Below are 21,331 nucleotides of genomic sequence, written 5' to 3' on the forward strand. Positions count from 1 at the left end.
GACTAAAGTTCGATGAGTGATTGGTTGGTCACAATACAAACTTATACATATGTCTGAAAGAGCCTCCGGTTAGTACGTCTTCCGGATATAACGACGAAAATCGTCGATCCCTTGAGCATCGTTATAACCGGATTCACCTGTATATCATCTTTCAGAGCTTGATAAGTATCACAAATGTAGATAATATTTTCAAAATTTAAATCAATCTATTAATCACGCTTTAGAATATGAGATATTGAATTTAGTCTTCACTAAATAATAAAATAAAACTTCTAAACTAATCAATCCACTCTCTTTACGGTCATTATGCACCACTGTAAGATGTCACTAACTGACTTGAGAATGGCAAATGGCGAAAGCTGACCCGCACTTCAAATAGTTTTCCCCACCGTGCACTTCTGTCATCTTTTAACTCTTAAACAGGATTTCGTGGCGATGGTGGTGGTGTGAAAAAGGTGGGAGTAAAATAAAAATGCGCGTTGACAAGGCAAGGCACCACCTCGACTACAATTCACCAAACGGAGCCATGTTTGGGCATGGGAATGGGAACGGGAACGGGAATGGGAATGGGATGTCTTGGCCTTTTGGCACGCAATGCAGCGTGCGGCACTAAAATAAACTTTTTCGGCCAAAAGTGAGACGAGACGGCGACAAGAAAACTGAAACTGAAACTCAAACTTAGAACTGAGAACTGAGCGAACTGAACAAACTGAGCTGGGCTGAGCTGTGCAAGTTGCCCCAATGCACATAAAAATTCAAATACTTGCAACGCGGTTGCATACCAAGTGCCACAACCATTTTACATTTAATGGCTAATTTATGAAATTTTCCAAAAACGAACAAGCGGAACAATAAAGCATTTTGCCTTTCCTTACTTTGACCCCAAAGACCTCTTGTTTTTTTTTTATTCTCTTTATTCATAAAATAAAAACCTTAAGTTTTAATTTTAATTTAATTTTCAATGTCAACAAGAAAGAGTAAGAGAGAGAAACCGAGAGAGAGAGAGAGAGGGAATGAGAGGTGCAGAGTTGTAGGTGGGTGAACTTTTGAAAAAGAAAAGTTCCCAAGACAAGCGCTGACAGTTTACCAGCATCGTCAGTGGCAACCAGAGAACCAAACCAAGTAACCAACTAGAAAACCAACCTCTTTTCTCCTGCCCTGTCCTGGCCCCCCTTGGCCCCAACAAGCTGTCCTTAGTTCTTTAGTTTATTAATTACACAAGTTGCCTGGGCAAATATTTTTCACTCAAATTAATTTCTCCCATGTGGCCGCGACGGCAGCTGTCATCCGACCTCGTTTTTCCTTTCCTTGCCTTTACTGTTGCCGCCTTAGCCTTTCCTTAACTTAATTACCCTTCACTCAAAATGCAATAACGTGAAGAAAAGCAACAACAAATAACCATAGAGTGAGTGAGAGAATATAAGAACCCCAACCAACAGCAGCGACTTAAAAATTAATTCAATTTTTATTTACAAGAAATAATATACATATTATTATTATTATTATAAAATTACATATTTTTGTTTCTTTGGATTTTTTTGCGCTTCAATCCAATGGCAGTGTCTCATGCAACCAGGTACGTTGACCGCCTTCGGCAAAATCAGCTGCCGCATGATCCTGTCCATTGAGTATCCATTTGGTGGTTAATAGACCCTCTACACCAACTGGGCCACGGGCATGAATGCGTACCGTTGAGATGCCAACCTCGGCGCCAAGGCCAAAACGGAAACCGTCCGCAAAACGTGAACTGGCATTATGGAATACACAGGCACTGTCCACGCTACCAAGGAATTGCTTTGCTCTGGCATCTAAATGCAAAATGAAGGAGTGTGTAAGTGTGTGTGTGTGTGTGAAAAATGTGGAAAATATGCGAGTTTATACATATGGGAAATTGAACCAAAGAAGTGCAAAACATAGTGCAAGCCAAGTTGAGTCGAGGTGCGACGCACAACGGTTGAGTGTTGAATAAAATTAATTTCCCAAATGATTTAAATTTTTCGTTTGGGCCAAAGGTAGAGAGTGTGAGTGAGAGAGAGAACGTATTTTGTGTTTATGGCGACAAACAATACATTGAGCACATGCAGCACACCACTTGCATGCCACATGGCCACAACTTTTGTTTTGCGGGGCTTGGGTCTTGGTTTTTGGTTTCAATTTGCTATCATATTTCGCATTTGGCGAATTCTCCAACAAAACAAAAACTGTTATTGAAACACATAACTTGCACCAAAAAAAAAAAAACAGGTAGAAGCTGCCTGCCAATGGCAATAACCAATTTTTCGATAAAATATGTACATATAGATATGTATAGGGGCACACGAAAATTTATAGCCCGCACATTGTGAATGCTCATTAGTTGCATCCTTGCCCTTTTTGCACTTCTTTCCGCTTCAATTGCAAGCAATTGTGAAATTAATTTTCAATTGAACAATCGCAAAAACTCTCTGGCTTACCATTTTCGGTAACAATGACATCGGTATGCCCGCTGCCATATGTATGTATGTGATTAATGGCATCCTCCAAACTGGGTACAATCTCAATGCAACACTCTAGGGCACCATATTCATGCTTTAGACTCTTTGCCGCCGGTGGTCCGAAGGTTAGTTGCTGATTTAATCTTGGTCCAGCATAGATTTTAACACCCTCACGTTTAAGCATGTTGCAGACATCAGTGAAAATGTCCCCGCTCATTAGATCCTCGTGGATGAGTAATGTTTCCATTGCATTGCAGGCTGTGACAGGTGCCACCAAAATGTGCGCCAGTACCGAACACCACCGACAACGATAAATTGAAAAGAGAAAAACAAACAAAACACACACACAAAATGCAATTAATTTTTGTTCAGCATCAAAACCAAAAATAACGAATAAAAAAAACTGAAAATACAATAAGCACTTAGGTGGAAAATTTTGCAATTAAAAAATGTGTGTGTGTGTACCACAAACCAAAAACCCACACCCCTAACAATAATATAAACTTCTAGTCCAGGCAATTGAAATGTTACATAATCGTATGTAGAGTCAGTTGACTTTATGATCCTACACCATTCCCATATATTTCAAAGTCCATTAAACAGTTAGCTAGCTCAAACGTTTTATTATCCATATTTTTTTTAGGATAATTTTCGATTTGAAATCCTGAATTTCAGTCACTTACTTAGAAAGCAAGTCATTTGCTTTTTATTGAAATTGATTCCAGCAAGAAAGGGTTAGAAATGATACAAAAGCAATTACCGCGTTTAATAGATAAACTTATCGATAGTTATGCATCCCTTTGCATTAGAGAGCGTTTTTTCTCGATCAATCTAGGGTAATTTTGGCTAAAGCTTCTTCGGCACGGGATTAAGTAAACTAAATATTGAGATCTACTCATTTTTCAATGACTAAATGACTTGTTCTACGCCTCATAGTTTTAAGTAATTTTTAAAGCCGCTAAAGAAGACAACCTGAATTTGAAAAAGATTCTTATAAAGTGTTTTAAGGCTCTCCACTGCAACTATTTTTCACTGTTAAATGTTTGCTAAAGCTAATTTTGTATATATTAGTAAATGATTAACAAAAATTTGCTTATGACTAGCGCTTACCTGCTGGATAATCGCATTTGGCATCACGGGCAATACGCAAAGCCTTTTTCAAATCGGCATCTTTATCGATAAAGACATGGCACACACCTTCCGCATGACCTAATACAGGTATATGCAATGATTGCTGTTGAATGCTACGTACTAATTCCGATGAGCCGCGTGGTATGATTAGATCAATGTGATTTTCCATGGACAGCAGATCGCTGATTTCCTCGCGAGTAGAAACCTAAGAAAAAGAATGTTAATGCAATCATAAAAGATCAAATCAAATGGGATATTTTTTGTTCACTCACTAAGGATACTGCATGTTCGGCACCAACGCTGGTCAATGCCTCCTTAACCAATTCCATGAGTGCTTTATTACTGTAAGCAGCCTCTTTGCCGCCTTTGAGTAATAGACCATTCGCCGAGGCCATGGCTAAGGCAGCCACTTGGGGCAATGAATCTGGACGGGATTCGAAGATGACCAATAGCACACCAATTGGCACTGTAACCTGTTTCAGTTCCAAATTCTCGGCCAAACGTGTACGACGTAGGACACGTCCCACATTCTGCAAAAAATAAAAGCCAATTGACAAGTCAGCAATACACAAATCACATTACATGCATTATATGCCATGTGGGTCCAGGACCATAAAATAACTCAATATTTATGCGACAATTTTCCCGCTCCCTTGTAATGCCAACAACGATGAACCTCCAACCCCGCCCACAGCCATATAAAATCCCAAGCGTCCATTTTTAGAGGCATTTGCTGGCGCAGTTTTACATAAATCAAGTTGCTCATCTTCATCGTAATCTTTATTTATTTTTAATGGGCTGCTGTCCGAACGCCTTCGCTTTCGCCTTTGCCTTCTTTTCCCGCCCAATCCCCGTTCCAGCTGAAAATTGGCTGCAGATAACACGAAGAAGATTGCGGCTGGGCTGCTGACAGCAGTTGCCTGCCCTCGTTTGCATAGAATGGAATCTACTTCCCATAACCATAACCCAATGTTGCCAAACCCCAATCCCTCTAGCTCTCATATCTTCTCCATTTTATTTTTTACTAAAGGGCAGCAGGACAAAAAGAAAAAAAAAACAGAAAAGGAAAATCTAAACTCAACTCAACTTGTGCTCTGAGTAAATTTGGTTATATGGTCATTATTATTGACTTTGGCATTGTGTAGGGAAGTAAAAAACTTTAAATTATATTTACTGAGGACAATTGGATAAGTCATGGCTAAAAAAATGGTGAAAGAGTGAGAAAGAATGCCAAGGGTTTGGCTTGGCGATACAGAACATGAAAATTTAGTTTATTATGTCTCTGTAAAATATGCAAGAGTAATAACTTTCTCTTGCCTACACAATGATGAGAAAGTGAAAAGGAAATTAGAAGTTAAAGTTTAGCAACAAGAAAAAAAATTAATAAAGGAACTTCCGCTTGATGATGTAAACATTAATATATATATTACTTACATATGTACATAACAATTTTATTGCTTATTTTGATTTTAATGCCTTTTAGCCATTTTTAACTTTCTTTCAAAATAAAACGTTCAAGTTTGTTAACACTCCACTCTAGAAAAATATGTTCAAGTGTCTTAAACATTAGCTAGATCAACTTTTATAACGAGTAAGTTTATTAATTAACGGATAAATTGTGTCATTTCCTCATTTTGTTTACCCATTTCTCTTTTTTTCTATCTCTTTCTCTAATCAGTTTCTATTTATTAGTTTAGGTGATCTTTTTATAAGTCATTTTTGAGTTCGTTACTTCACTTGTTTTCTTTCTTAGTTGATTAGTTCATTCGCTTGTTAAATTGTTTTTTTGTTTTTTTTTTGTCGATTCAATTCTTCTTTTATTTATTTCTTCAATTTTTGTTTTTTATTTCGTTAAATGACTCGCTGATTATTTTTTTCCATTTGTTTTTTCTAAAGGCTTTGTTTATTTCATTGTTAAGTGTAGATTACACTTGTTTGATAATGGAAGGGTTTAAGTAAGTGACTGTAGTAAACAAGTCTGTTAAATGGAAAAGTATCTTTTGTCGGTCCAAATAATTGAAATTTTCGAAAGCCTTGTAGATATTAACATAGATAAATTTCTGTTTTGGTCAGCCGCATTTTCATAACCTTTTCTTTTTTGTATCCTTCTCTTGCTTTCGTTTTGTGATTCGTGGAATATTTATTGAGTGCGTTATGGCACTTTCTTGTTTATTTGCCCTCACACACATACTGGCACACACACCGGCACACATTCAAATACAAGTATATATATTTTATGATTTTTTACGCTGACGCCATTTTGTGTCACAATTTCGCTGCCATTTTTACAATAAACTCCATGTCCTGGACGCGCTATGGAAAAACTTTTCTTGCCACAAAAAAAACAACACAACTGAAAAAAAAATGAAAGGAAAAACGACAACACACACATACTGGTGGAAAAAAAAAAAAGTTTTGCGTTTCCGCACAATCACATCCAATAAAACGGCTGGTTGAAAGGTCCCACCACACGCTGTCCCCCCGCCGCTCCCTTCACGACCCATTGGAGTACATTCAGTAGTAGTAGTCTAACCTTCAACTGCTCTGCTGCTTCCTAAATCCTTCTTCAGACCCCGACACCATCTCAATATTCCATCAACTCTCTGTCTGGGTCTCTCCGGCTCTGGGATTCTAGGGTCTTGGGTCTGTGTGGCTGGTTAATGTCATTGCCAAGATGCCATACATGGTGGAGTGATATGGAGTGGGGAAGGGGGCAAGGGAAACTGTCTTTTATCTTCCACATGCTTAGACTTTTCTACCCATTAGGGTTTAGTTACATATAAAGGGGAATGTTCAATTCGATAAAATACTATTCAAAATACAAGCTAAACAAATTCGTTTAGTATTAGTTCGTCAGAGAAATGGAATCAAACAAACTGTCACATTTAGATCTTTAAATTTTCAATCATTTGATTAATTTTAAACCACAAGATAAACAAAAATGTTTCGTAAAAGATTTAAATTTAAAGTCGAAAGGGTTTTTAAGACTTTTTATCACTTGAAGATTTAAAAAATAATGCAAACCTAGATACAATAAAAGTTAAATATAATAACGGTTTAATAGAAATTGTCTACAGATTTTCATGTTTTTTAATGGAAAGAATATAGAATACCGACTCGACATTATACATATAACTTGCCATAACTTTTCCAATTTTGAAAACTAAAACTTTACAAAACTGCATAAAGTGTGTGTGTGTGTGTGTTTTTTTTTTTTTAGGTTTTTTTACGAGGCATTCCCTAGTCTACAATTCAGCAAGTGCATTATCCTTACTAGCTCATACTTTGCCCTTATTACCCTCTCTGACCCTCTGGGATGTGAAAAACGAATATTTGAGAAAGACAGAAGAAGGGAGTGTGGCGGGGTGTGTGTGTGTGTTAGTTGAGAGGGTGTCAATTTTTGTTGAAGTGTAAAATTGCTTGGAGATTTCATAATGTTGTTAAAGCTTTTCCGAAAGAGCAAAAGAGCAACTGCATATGGCTCATAAAATGATCAATTCTTGCTAAACAACAATTCCCCAAGACAAGTGCACAGAGAAGCTAACTCAATTTTTCTAAAAAGCAATAACAACACCAAAAAGAAAACGATTTTCATTTTTCAAACAAAAAAATTAAATAACAAATGCAATTTTCTCACAACTTGTCATCAGACAAGTTGAATGCCCAAACTTTGCTCGCTCTAAAGGCTTTTTCTTTTTTTTGTAACATTAATTTCCCTTACCTTGTGACTATCCTCGGCAATTTGCTTCAGGCCAATGGACAAGTTCTTCAATTTCGCTGAAGTTAATGACAAACGCGACAGCAATGGCTTGGCCAGACCATTTTTCTTTGCCTCAGCCAAATCCTTGGCATTGGCATCGAGTATGAATTTCTCGCGACTAACCAAAAGATCGGCCAATGTGTTAACAGCGCTGGCACGTTGGCCGGCAGTCAGTGCCTGCATTTGACGGCTCCCAGTACGAGCTGAAAAAAAAAGAAACAAAATAAATAAATGAAAAACGAATAAGGGAATAAGAATAGAAAACTCGGCGGAACGTTATACAAGTTGTGCATCTTTTCAATTAAGTGGCAATTTTTACCACCTGCCACCAGAAGAGCAACTGTGGCAGTGGCAGTTGTCTCTAATAACAATTAAATTAAATTTTAGCCACAACATTGCCATAGCCAACTTCACAGTTTAGACTGGTTAGCCACTTAAACTTGCTGCCGCCCTGGGTGATGAAGCCACTTAGCACAGAGGAGTAGACGAAGAGGACCTCCCAAAAGGACTCCTCAGTCACTTTAAATGAAAAAAAAAAACCTGCACAAAACATGGCAAACCGGAACAAGAACACAGCAGAGCATCGTGACCCACTTTGACATCATCTCCTGCATCTTCCTCCCTCTCTTGTTTAGCCTGACTCTGTGTGTGTGAGTGTGAAACTTTAATGGCCATTAGGTTAGTCCAAAACCACTTGTCATTCGCTGTTAGAATGACGTAAGCTGAGAATCTACTACTAGCTCGTTCTTTGGTGGCAACTTACCCAAGACCACACAATGTAACTAAATAACTAGCACAAATTAAGTTGAAGACTGAAATATCTCACATACTTTGTAAGCCCTTTCTGGACCGAATTCGAATGTTGAAACTAAAATATATTTGTTGAAATATATTAATAAATATCAATCCAAATTAATTTCGAGGTCCTATGTATCTTTTGATTCACCCTTTAGACAGTGTTGCCTATGATTAATTTAAGATGTAACATTGAACACTTCTCGATTTCTCTAATGATCTTAACCTTACTTAGATTTAATTATATAATATCCAACAAATTAAAATACCTGATCGAAATAAATAGAACTAATTAATTTGAAATAAAGACGGATCTAGATATATGTTTCTCTTGCGAAGACAAATGGGCGATTTTAGAAGGGGAAGTAAATATCGAACAATTTTCCACATTTCCTTTCCCAAGGATCCGCGACTAAATCTACAATAGACAACAATTCATATTTTTTGTGATAACTTTGCTGCATTTCGTATAGCCCATCCCATGGCGGATAGCGTAGTTTCCCATACCAAATCTTTATCATTTAAGTATATTTTATCCCAATATAGGTGGTAAACTCATCAAACTTATAAACAAACTTGATCTTTTGAAAATTTAACGAAGAAAAATTATGAAAATCACCCAACAAAATTATTTTTTCAATAACCTTTCATTCCTTTTAAAATTTGATCAATTGTGGCCAGTTAATTTTATGCAGTTCTAATTGCTTTAGAAATAGTTTCTAAAATAAGAACTTTTTCTGCATTTCTTTAGATTGTAAATGTAAGAAATTTTTCCCTTTTGTTATCACGCTAACAAGAAGTTTCTAGTTAATCTATTGTCCTTGTTCATAGCCATTGTTCGAGATTTTCACAGTTGCATTTTTACTCATTTTAATTAGTTTTTTTTTTGTTTTCTTGTTCTTAAGACTCACCGTTCTCGGCCATCACTTCGACGGGCACTGAATTGGCACTTTCCGTTGCCTCGGTAAAGAATGTTCCAACCTTTCTACCGCCAATTATTGTCTTAATGGCCTTCTCCTGCATACCATTGCAAATTACAACGCTGACACCACGATCTAATGCCCAAGTGGCTGCTTTCACTTTGGAGTCCATGCCGCCAGTGCCCACCTAGAGGAGCAGAAGATGAAAGAAAAGAATGAGAAATAGGGATAGATAGGAAGAGTGTCAACACAATTTCATCTTCTTGTTAAAACGGAAAAGAAGAAGAAGAAAAAAACCAGAGTTCAAGAGAGATAGAGTTTATTTACTAGGTGGTTACCTACCTAATTGCTATCCTTACCTTTGACTTTTTTCCAAATTCAATGCTGTTGCTATCGTCGCTTGTGTAGGTGTGCATGAGCTTGGCACCATCTTCCCATGGTGGCTTATTGTAAATGCCATCGACATCCGACATAAGGATTAGTAAATCCGCTTGTACTTCAGCGGCCAACATGGCCGACAAACTGTCGTTGTCCTTAATGGGTATACCCTAAGACAAAGAAAGAGAGAGAGAGAGAGAGAGAGAGAGAGATGCAGAGGAAATAGTTGTCTCCAGTCACGTGTCTATGGCATAGATAAGAACACCTTCATGTACTTACCCTTCTCGCACCACCGGCTGGCTCATCGTCACGTATAAACATTGGTGGCGAAACGGCATCGTTCGTATTTATGATTGGCACAATATTTAGGCTAATTAATTCGGAGAGCGTGCAGAAGAGATTGTTGCGTGTTTCCTCATTGTAGAAATCCGGTTTGGTAACAAGCACCTAAAATATATACATACATACACACACAATCCAAGTACAGACAACTCACTCTGTTTTAATTAGACTAACGCATGTTGTTATGCGTCCTATGTCCCTATTACTAACCTGTGCAATCTTGACGCCATATTGGGCAAACATAGCATCATAGAGAGACATAAGACCCGACTGACCCACCGCAGCAGCCGCACGTGGTTCCAGTGTGGCGCCATCGAACTAATAAGCATTGCGTAGAGATACAAAGCGAGTGACAGGCAGAGAGGCAGAGAGAGAAAGTGCAAGAGAGGGACATAGAGGGGGGGAAAGGAAGAAATGTTGAATTGAAATTGTATGATGTGCAATTGCGCGAAGGTAACCTCTTTGCTGTCCTTGGGATTAAGAGTCTCACGCATGGAAAGGGACATGAGCAGCTCCTGTGCCAGTTTCTGTTTTCCAAATGCTACAGCGCCGCTGGTGACCATCATAACTTCGCGTCCCTCTAAATGACATTCGGCTACCTGATGGATAACAACAATACCAACAAAAATGAAATGTGACAAGATTAGTTTAGCTAACTTGAAGATTTTGTATTATGAAACGTTAGTTGAAATTAAACAAAGATGGCTTTAGGTTCAGGATATGTTACACTGGACAAGTGTTGTTGGGTTTAAGTAAGGTTAAGCACAACTTTGGAAAGATTAAGAACAGTTGAAGCAATCTTAAGTTAATGATACGGATGGGATTGTAGATAGTACGATAAGATTGTGATAACACTGTGATACATTTGAGCTAAGAATTAAAACATGTCCATGATGAAGTTAAACGTTAGTTAAGAATAAGTAAAGTTAAATACTTCTTGGGTAAGGTTAAGATAAGGTTAAGTAAAATTGATATAAGATTGAGTTAGTATTAAGATCAAATTTTATAATTTTTGTGGATATGAAGAAGAAGAGATTAAGACTAGCAAACTTTACTCTTATGGATATTAAGATGATCGTTAATTAAGGATAGGGAAATTTAATATAAGCATATAAGCTTATGTAGAAATAGGTCAAGATGAAGTTAAGTCCTAGTTCATAAGTTCGTCAATAATTACCTGCTCCACAATTGATGCCAATCGTCCCAGAGCCAATCCATGATTGTCCTCACGTGTTATCACAGCACTTCCCAGTTTCACAACCAAACGTCGAGCATATTTTAACTGACTACGTTCCGTGAATGTGGGATGAGATCTCTCCAGGCGTTTCTCAGGCGAAACCAGCTGCAGCAAAAACAAACAGAACAAAAAGAAAACAGTTAGCCAAAACACATAAACTCATTTGAAACACAACCAGACAAAACAAAAAACCAGAGGGCCGGGGCTAACTTCGACCGCGTCAAAGTTTGTATACCCTTGCAACATTTTTGGTAACCCTTTCCTTACCTATAGCCATCAAAAGTGGAAAAACGTTTAAGCTAAAAAGGCTAATGTTTGCGAAAGAACGGCCTACATAGGAAATAACGGAGCTATTGATCAAAGTCACTGTTTTCCACCGATCATTCCTATGGGAGCTATATGATATAGTTACCCGATCCTTATCAAATTTGGCACAATCATTAATAGATATATTAAACTAACAAATGTTTAATTTGAAAGCAATCGCGTCAAAAGTAACAAAGTTTGTCACCAAAGTCACTGTTTTCGAAAGATCGTTCCTATGGGAGCTATATGATATAGTCACCCGATCTTGATCAAATTTGGCATAGTCGTTTATATGTGTAATTAACTCACCAATATTAAAATTCACGACAATCGCTCAGAAAATAACGAAGTTATTAAGAAAAGTCACTGTTCGTGACTTTGCCATTTGTATGGGAGCTATATGATATAGTGATCCGATCCGGCTGAATCCGAGATATACAACGCCTGCAGTATATACAAGCCTACATGCAAAATTTCAGCTCTGTAGCTCTTACGGTCTAGGAGGAGTTTGCGTTGATCCAGACGGACGGACGGACGGACGGACATGGCTATTTGAACTCGTCTCGTCGTGCTGATCAAGAATATATATACTTTATATGGTCGGAGATGCTTCCTTCTATGCGTTGCACACTTTTGACCAAAATTAATATACCCTTTTTGCAAGGGTATAAAAATAACAAACACCGACATTAAAATGGCTTATCAATGACAATCGGCAAACATGCGAGGTCGTAAATTACGACAACAGAAAAGCACTACACAAATTTCATAAAAACAAATCGAAAGCCAATTAATTAAATAGACCAATCCAACCCAATAACCCCCGCCCTTCCACCGCCCCACGACACATTGGCATACCCACGCTTTTTTTTTTGACGCTCACTCAGCGAACTTAATCAGTTTGTGTTCCGTGTGTAAATCATAATCACTAAATTGACGGCCAAGTCTGATTGTAAATATGTGCATTATAAACAGACAAGAGCGTATAAAACCAACAATAACAGCAACAACAACAACAACAACTAAAACAACTAATGCCATAATTCTCAAATAATTATTATGATTCTGTGTGGGGATAATTGGTTTTTTAGCCAACGGTGCGAGCTGCATAATTAATTAGAAATTATGGCTAATTGAATTTTACACTTTGTAACATAAATTGATAAATATATATTTACACATAGATTTAGATATTTTTCGATGCATATATATAAATACATATATATTTATACTATATATACATACGTATACATGAATTCAAGTGTAGCAGCAGAGAACGTTTCCGGGTAACGGAAGAAACGTATTTACCTTGTGCTACATCCCGGAAATATTAACCAAACTGTATGAGAAAACTTAACGGCAAAATGGTGCAAAGATTGACACTTAAAAATAAAACTAACAAAAAGTATTTTAGTATAGAGTTAAAGATAACTCTTTTTAAATAAAATTTCCCAACCAAATGTCCATTTCCCCCATCACCTGGCAAAACGCTATGTACGCAAACAACTGAGACCAATTTTGATAAAGAGACGGAACATTTTCTATCGTAATTGTATAATTTTTCACATAGTCACCGATTTTGGCTGTCATTTGGCGAAGTCTTTGATTATTAAGTTGATAACAAATGCACAATTAAATTGCTCAGTTAATCGAATTGAGACGTAATTATTATTTTTCCCCTCTGACAAATTTTGATGGGGCAAACAGGCAATAGCTCAATAAAATGTACAAAATGTTTATTTGTTTATTTTTGTCGTTTTACTTAACAGTTACTTGGCTATTTGACCGCCTTCAATTATTGTTGTTTTTCTGTTGTTGTTGTCGTTGTCATTGCTGTTCGTTTGTTGATTGTTATTATCACTAAAAGACAGTTTATTTGTTATCACAATACAAAAGCGAATGCAATCAAAATAAGTACGTTTTTTTGTTTTTTTTTGATGACGCGATTTTTGGTCTTATTGTCTGTCTGTGACACATGTCGTATGAGTGATATACATTAAGTTCGCCCCCACAGAGCAATTAGTGTTAAGGTCAAGGATGTAACCTCTTTTTTTTGCTCTTATCGTATAACTTGACAGTCACTCATAAGTGTCAATAATTTTTTTTGTCAGTTTAAGGGGTTAAAATTAGTATCTAAATAATGGACACGAATAATGTTTATTTAACAAACAAACAAAAAATTATCATTATTATAAAATAAAAGGGCAGTAAGCTTCATTTTAATCATCTGTTGATATCTTTTATAATTTCTTCTAGAAACTAAAGAACATTCCCTTCCTGTCTGCCTAGCCAATGTTTACCTATATCTTTATTTGGCCATTCATTTTTGTTAGGACTGAAACTACAGAGCAAAATAATTGGCAATAATAGACAGTTAAGTTATATGGGATTCACCCGAAGATGCTAGAGACTAAATTATGTTGTATAATTTTCAAAAGCTCTTTATGAAAATGTGCCTAATTTATGTCCCTATGCCCACACAAGGGGCATCTTTATGAATTTAAGCCGAATTTCATATACTCTTTATTAAAAGCAATTGTGTCTATCGTTCGCCAAGTAAAGGAAATCAAATCAGACAAGACATCAAGATATTGCAAAACATATCTGCTATTATATCAAGTAGGTTTATAAACATAATAAAGTGACACAAAGTGTTTAGTAAAAAAAAAAAAGCGGAGAATTGGTTGACTTCTGAAGTATTTTCTGGCTAATATTTAATACTAATCCTTAAACAAATATACATAATATAAAATGTGTAAATTTTAGTACATAAGAAAACTATTGAATAACTAACACAGAAAATCTAGAGCAATTCACTAAGAAATTTCTATCTTAGAATGCTTATTAACACTCCAACTGTTAGTAAAAACAAAATACTCTCAAACTAAAACTGAAGTTTACCTATGGTGAATGAATAAGGCCTTTTTGGAAAGAGTATTAAAAATAAGAAATATTTTACGGCCAGCTGTTGATCCATTGTATGGCGTTGTATAAAAATTACAACACTTTTTGTTTTTTTGCCGCTTGTTGTTTGTATTTTATTTCACTCCGTGTGTGTGTGTGTGTTTGTCTCTCTGTTTCTCTTACTCTGTTTCTCTTACTCTCTCTACATTTTTATGATGTGCCTTATACACGCACAGTGAAGCTCCACCGAAAAGAGTCAAGACCGAAGGCGCCATAACTGCCAACACGTGTCAAAATGAAAACGGACCAAGGGTTGCCAAGGCTTTAAGAGAGTATATAAGTATATGTCTATATGTGTGTGTGTGTATATGACGTTGTGTATAGTGCACTGAACGAGTGTAGGCAACGAGGTTGCCCTCGCCTCGACCCTGACCTAGCCAAATCGTTTTGAGTGTCAAAGGCAGGCCAGGCCATTGAATGTCGGACATATGCAAATTGTTGGAGAGAGTGGCCTAGCCTGAGGCAAGCAAAAATGTTGATGCATATACTATATAAAACAGGGTAGGCCAAACGGGGGAAGAGACGTTAGAGTGTTCCTCAAGTTCCCATTGAACAGAATATTTACACCATTTTCTCATCTTTTGGTCTTCTAATTTTTTATTTTTAGTCCCCTAACTTTCTCTTGCTATTTCTCTCTCTCTCTCTCCAGTGGAATTTATTTTAACACGTTTTTCCATTTGCCTGCCAGGCGCCAGCTGTCATGCTGTGACAACATTTTATCAGCTCTTGTCAGGGATAGTAGTAGGAATAGTGTTTGCTTTTCTATTTCTTTCTATCGTTTTTTTGTTTTGTTTTGTTATTATTATTTTTTTTCTTGTTCCGAACAAATCTCTTTTGTCTTTTGCCTGCCTCTGTTTTGCATGTTGAGTAACATCAAACGATGAGAGCTGCAAATGATTTACAAGCATCCCTCCCTTTCTATCGTTTTCTTAATACACCAAGCAACAAAATAATGAATCTTGTTTTATCAAATAGCATAGAATTAAAGGTTCATATATATCTATTAAAATCAGTCACATTATGGAACCCATATCTAATCAAAGAAAGATACTAATCAACAATTCACAATTAAGTCTCACTCTTTGAACAATATTTAAACATTTTGGAATTGACTGACTGAATTTTTGTCAATTTGTTAGTAGATTAATTTGTTTTTCATCTAATTCTCATTAAATTAAGTGTAATAAGTAAAAATTGTTGTTCTTTAGATTAGAAATTCAAAGAAAATATTTACAAAATTTACAAATTATTACAAAATTTTGTCAATATTTTTATCTTTTTTAAGGGAAAAAAAACAAATTGGATAACTTTCGATTTGATTGATTTTTGATCAAGACTCACAGGGCAAACGTTTCTCATGTTTGACAGTTTAATATGGCAAATGTGAGATCCCCTTCAATTAGCTTTAAACCCCAAATACATAGACCCATTTTTGATGTCCCATTTCTGTTTACTTTATGGTTTTGGGGTCTCTAAAAGCCCAAGCTGTTGCCGTCTGCCCACACACACACACAACAGGCAGACCAAAAAGGGGTTGTGTGCTTGCCTCCATTATCGTTACTCATAAAATAAAAAGGAAATCTTGAACTATATAACAACTTGGAAATGGAATTGCTTGTGTTGTTTTGATTGAGTGTAGAGTGTTGAAGAGGTGGAAGGGGACTTTTCGAAGCTGATTAAATTTTAGTGCCAAGGAAAATTTCGTAACTAATCTATTGAGAGAGCGAAGGAGAGAGGTAAGTAGGTATACCCCACTTCAATGGTCTGATATTGAACCAATTTCAGTCCCTTGCCTAGATTGAGTGTGGTCATCGAAAAAAAACGCAAAAAATCAGCTGAGTTTCACGCTCAAACGTCATGCCGGTTATTTTCCCAACATTTCGAAAATATACTCACAGGTTCTTTTGTTTAATTATATATATACACATAGGTGTATGTATATGTAATCTATTCTTATCGGTCAATGCAAATATGGGCTATGTGTGTGTGTGTGTGTATGTGGCTACTAGTCTTGTCTGGTCAATTATTTTCGGCATCTGAGTTGAAATCAAAGTCCAGCAAAGTTAAAATTCATATAAGCTGGACTTTATATTTGCTAGACATTTAATCTATATAAATGAGCAGTATTAATAGGAGCTGATAATGACAATGAATATCAGATATTGATTGTAATTTTTGTACATTGAGTTAAAAGCTTGAGTTCCTTTTTGTTCTAAAAGAACCCTGGCACATTGAACCGGTTAGAAGTGGTTATCCCTCTCTCTCCCTCTCTCACTTTTCTCCCCCGTCGTGTGCAAAGTGCAGATTAGCCTCCCAGATTGTTAATCATAAATCACAAGGTTCAACAAACGGGAGAAGCACAAACATAAAGAAGATTAATACCCCCAAAAAAATGCTAATATTGAGGATTTTTGGAATTGTATTCGTTTGATTTTGTGTCACTTGTTGTATTTTCTTCTTCTCTTCAAACGACTCGAAAAAAATAAGCACTTATGTCAAAAACCAGGAAAAAATAAGAGTGGGAATCAAATTGGAATCTTTCACTCACTGGCTGTCTGGGACCATGAGAGCTAACAGCTCGCCAGGCATTGCTGGCGAAGCCGTTGCGTAATCCATTGGCCAAGTTAAGGCTATTGCGCAGCATCATCTAGATTGAGAGAGATCCTGGATCTATTTCGATGACACTTGGAAAACCACAAAAAAAAAACGAATAAAAGGAAGAGATTGTTTTTTTTTTGTTGAACCGCACCGTAAAACCCAACGAGTTCTACTGAATATAGAAATATAGACGACCAACTGATGGACTTGCTCGTTCGTTGGTTGGTTGCCCCCCGACTCTTGCGTATACTCTTACACACACTCACACACACACACACATAAAGTGTGTGAGTCTGAGGCTATAACTGATAATGGGAAGCGCAAACATGTGTAATTGTAAGTGTTCTCATTGCGATTGCGATTAAAATTTTGTATGGCAAACTCCTAGCCCCTACTCATTCTCTCTCTGTCTCTCTCTCTCTCTCTCTTTATATGACTCTTTCCCCTCTCTCTGCTCGCTTGTTGTGATTCAATTAGGAATGTTATCAATCACAAACACTAACACCAAGTAAATTTTGGCACCAACACCAACATCAGCCAATGCTCTGCATTGAGATTATGGCAAACATTTACAGACAGTCAGACAGACAGACAGACAGATAGATAGACTACTGACAGGGACAGCGAGAGAAAGAGAAAGAGAAAGAGAAAGAGAGAGAGAGGGAGAGCGATTGCGACTCAGAGAGTGAGTGAGCAAGCGATAGACGAGTATGTTGATAGTCGTAGTAATGGGCCATGAGGCACTTTGGTGGTTGGGGGTGGGAGGGTTGCGGGTAGCGCCCATTATATTGTTCTGTTCGGCCTTATCAAGTGGGGCACGAGGGAGAACACTGTGCAGGCGGGCTTATCTAACGGTACAGTGTGTTTGCTTAGCCAACGGTTTAATTGTTTTTGTTGTTCTTGCTCTGGTTGTAAATGTTGCACTTTCTGCACTCAAATATAATTTATAGATCTTTCTGCAATTCATATAATTCAGTTTACAAAGAAACAACACTCCAAAAAATAAAAAGAAATCCAAAAAAAGAATGCAGAGAACTTTAGCATAGACAACCCCCAAAAAGTAGGCTATGAAAAATGTGGTGATTTTAATATTCTCGCAAGATTAAATAAAATGAAAAATACAGAGTTGTCGTGAAATGTGCTTGATTTTAGACATAGAAGCTGCCATTTAATTTGAGTTAAATAAATTGTGTATTTTTCAATAAACCTCATAAATCGGCTAGCTTAATATTTCTTCTTTTTTTTAACATTCACTTTATGAAATTCTATAGCCTTAATACATTTATTTTATTGGATTGAATATATATTTTTTTTCACCTTTCCATTAAAACAAATAACAATAATTTTGTTATTGTTTTTTTGTTTTCTGCTTTTAATAATGCTGAAGCATTTAACACTTCAAATTTAATTTAGCCTCTCTTGTTAAACTTAAAACCAATTGCAACCACTCACCTGGCGGGACAAAGAGAGATAGAGAGGAAAATACAATAAAATAATGTGATTATAAAACAAATTATTTAAAAGCAAAACAAGAAAAAAAATGAAATAATTGCTAGCAATAAGTAATTTTAATTAACTGACAAAAAATGCGAGCGAGTCCATTTGAAAAGTGGCAAGTGACAACACTAAAGACATATGGAATGGTTCTGTGTAGCCGTTGGCATAGGGCAAACTGAACAAGTACAGGATACTAGGGATACGGTTGATAATCAGTGCATATTGTGTGCAAAATATCCTGCAGCTTTTCATTTAATTATTTTCACAAGCAACAAACGATAAACAAGCTCTGGGAAATGGCTGACAACGCAAACCAAAAAAACTGAAATAGACGACTAGCAAATGCCCAGTCAATCATATCAAGGGGTAAACATTTTCTGAAAGATAGAGTTATATATGGTTAGATAGCAAAACAATTTAGTTTTTGAATGTTATAATGTTATGTTAAAAATGACTTGGTACTCTTGGTACTGTTCTGTATCAATAGCTGAATGCATTATCTTGTCTTATGCACGATTAGCAGTCCTTTTCTCTGAAAGATATGCTGTATTTCTAAAGCATTTCTTTGCCTAGTTCTGATTATTTAACACACTTTTTTCCTTCATAAAGTAAACTAGCACTAAATGTGTTCTACTTGGTCTAAGGTTTGTCAATTTATGGCTTTATTCAGTGTGAATAAAAAAAGAATATACAAACTTATAGACTACCCTTTGATATCATATCCCCTATTCCGGTTAAATGTTGTGTTTGCTGGCAACCAGAACAAAACAGAACAGAACAAGAGGCATGACAAAAAGCTGTTGCCAGGCCACTGAACTGACACCCGGATATGAAATTATGTTTCATAATTTAATTACATCTGCAACAACAGAAACAAAACAAAAAATGGGGGAAAAGAAAAGTGGACACTACAATGGAGAGTTGAAACAAGTGTAAAATATATTTATATATATTTTCGCCCATATTTGTACATATATTAAGAATAATAATAATAATGTTGCCCATAGTCCATGGTTGGTCTTGTTCTGGTCTCTTGATTGCAATTGCATTGCATAGAAAAGCCATAAAATACAAAAGCAAAATGGCCAAAGGGCTGGTCGACCACATTGACTGCCTGGGGTCAGATAAGTGCAGAATTATGTACCCAGGCCTTTTGCCTGTAGCGGCGGGCAAAACAAAAAACAAAAAAGAAAACCAGGCCACAAGTTTTTCAATCGAATTTCGTTGTTTATGTTTTGTTGCCACAATCGTTTGCACAAATGTTGGGCCATGTTGCATTTGCGTTTGAGCCAGCAAGGAATGCTTTTTCATATGAATATGAATTTATTATGCCAAAAAACCTATAGGAGGAGAAATACATAAAATAGTTGTCAACTCTGGTGCCTTGGTTTTGTCTTTTGGCTGCCCACAAAAAAAATGTGAAGAAGACAAAGAAGAAGGACACTTGTAATTGAAACTGGCCATAAATTTTATACATAGAAAACTTGGATACATTTGCGGCTCTTGTGTGAATTTTCGTTGCATTTTGAAAACACATACAAGCAGGCCACACACGCACACATACACAGAACAGAACATACACAGACAAATACACTCACAAATACCCACAATAGACACAAAGGGGCAAAAACGCATTCAAGTCTGAAATTGTTTGCATTTTGCGTATGCAAATTTTTGGGTTTTTGTTATAAATGCCTGAATGGGCATTTCCATGGGAAAAAAACAAAAAAAAAAAAAGGAAAAAAAAAACACAAAACGGAAAAAGGATACTCTGATCAAAGGAGTGCCGATGAATTAATTGATTGAATTGAAGGCAAGACGAAAACCACAAAAAAAAAAAAATTACTCTAGATTGGCATTCGTTTTGGCTTTGCATTGGTTTGGTAGCTCTTTGGAAATGAGTTCAACACAAAAAAGTGTTGAAGTGTAAAATGAAGGAAATGAACTGCTCGGTCTATTGCTGACTTCAAACTAAATGGATATAGATAAATTTTCGCATAAATTTCAATAGAAAATATTCAAGAACCTAATTTGTTTCAGTTTAAAGTTTAGTTAAGTGTCGGTTATTTTTATTTCCAATTAGAAATAAAATCAAATCCAATCCCAAGCCGATAACTAAACTTATTCCTTGATGAAAATTTATTTATCTTCTTCCTTAAATATAGAATATTTGACTTATTCGCAGTTCTATGACCAAGTCTCTCTGTCTCTGTGGTTAAAAGTTGCTTACGAACTATTGAACTTTCAAATAATAAAGTTTGATTTTACTTACACACTTCGGCAATTTTAGTAGTCGGGGCCAGTTTGCTGCTCATCGATTTTATATCCTTTCGCATGATAAAAATAATTTCATTTGCAAATCCGATTTCAAGATTTAAAAGCACTATTAAATCTTGGCTTTGCTTTGATAATGAACCTCCTGAAACGAAATTGCTTAAAGTTTTATGTTTAAAATCTTTAAAAAACTTCTTTGAGTTTCCAATTTGTTGTGTGTGTTCCTTTCATACATATGTATGCACATATGTATGGTATATTTAAGGATTTGTTTGCCCACCTACCTTGAAATCAAAGTAATTTGTCCTTAGAATTACTTTGCTTAAGTCCCCCCTTTCGTACACTCATTTGCAGTTCGTGCTTTATTTTGTTCACCTTACACAGATTGCATTTGGTTTTAAAGCATTTGAAAAGGACAAAACCACAAGTTGTGGCCATAAGTTTCTACTATGGGTTGAGTTTCTTCGTTTTTAATATATGCGCATTGCCAAAGTAAGTCCTGCTGCATGTTGTGTGTCCTTCGTATGCGGTTCTACTATACTTTTAGCCTGTCAGTTAGTTTTTCCTTTTTGCTACCCTCAACACCCTCTAGAGCTCTAGCTAAGGCAGTAAAAAATTCACTTACAAAACACTTACGCCGACACCTAGCCACGCC

The 21,331-nt window shown here is 36.3% G+C and overlaps 1 protein-coding gene across 1 annotated transcript; it reads right to left on the reverse strand.

Annotated features, from left to right (window-relative positions):
- Nucleotides 1–1,446: 1,446 nt before the first annotated feature.
- LOC6645496 (delta-1-pyrroline-5-carboxylate synthase) lies at nucleotides 1,447–17,051 on the reverse strand. Its single transcript, XM_002068014.3, has 12 exons — nucleotides 16,856–17,051; nucleotides 10,978–11,142; nucleotides 10,259–10,399; nucleotides 10,011–10,118; nucleotides 9,738–9,905; nucleotides 9,440–9,628; nucleotides 9,072–9,267; nucleotides 7,327–7,568; nucleotides 3,878–4,135; nucleotides 3,585–3,810; nucleotides 2,454–2,732; nucleotides 1,447–1,808 (listed from the first exon to the last, which is right to left on the reverse strand). The coding sequence occupies exons 1-12, from the start codon at nucleotides 16,952–16,954 to the stop codon at nucleotides 1,546–1,548; spliced, it is 2,334 nt and encodes a 777-aa protein (XP_002068050.2). The 5' UTR covers nucleotides 16,955–17,051; the 3' UTR covers nucleotides 1,447–1,545.
- Between the last annotated feature and the right edge of the window lie 4,280 nt (nucleotides 17,052–21,331).

Source organism: Drosophila willistoni (assembly GCF_018902025.1).
Source record: "Drosophila willistoni isolate 14030-0811.24 chromosome XR unlocalized genomic scaffold, UCI_dwil_1.1 Seg143, whole genome shotgun sequence".
Classification (NCBI taxonomy): domain Eukaryota; kingdom Metazoa; phylum Arthropoda; class Insecta; order Diptera; family Drosophilidae; genus Drosophila; species Drosophila willistoni.

Bases quoted from the DNA above. Each gene is read 5' to 3' on its own strand.
- LOC6645496 (XM_002068014.3), bottom strand. From the start codon at position 16,954: ATGATGCTGCGCAATAGCCTTAACTTGGCCAATGGATTACGCAACGGC. The intron at 10,119-10,258 runs GTTACCTTCGCG...AATGCTTATTAG, and splicing joins ATCCCAAGGACAGCAAAGAG to TTCGATGGCGCCACACTGGA. The intron at 1,809-2,453 runs GTAAGCCAGAGA...TTTTGCATTTAG, and splicing joins TGTCATTGTTACCGAAAATG to ATGCCAGAGCAAAGCAATTC.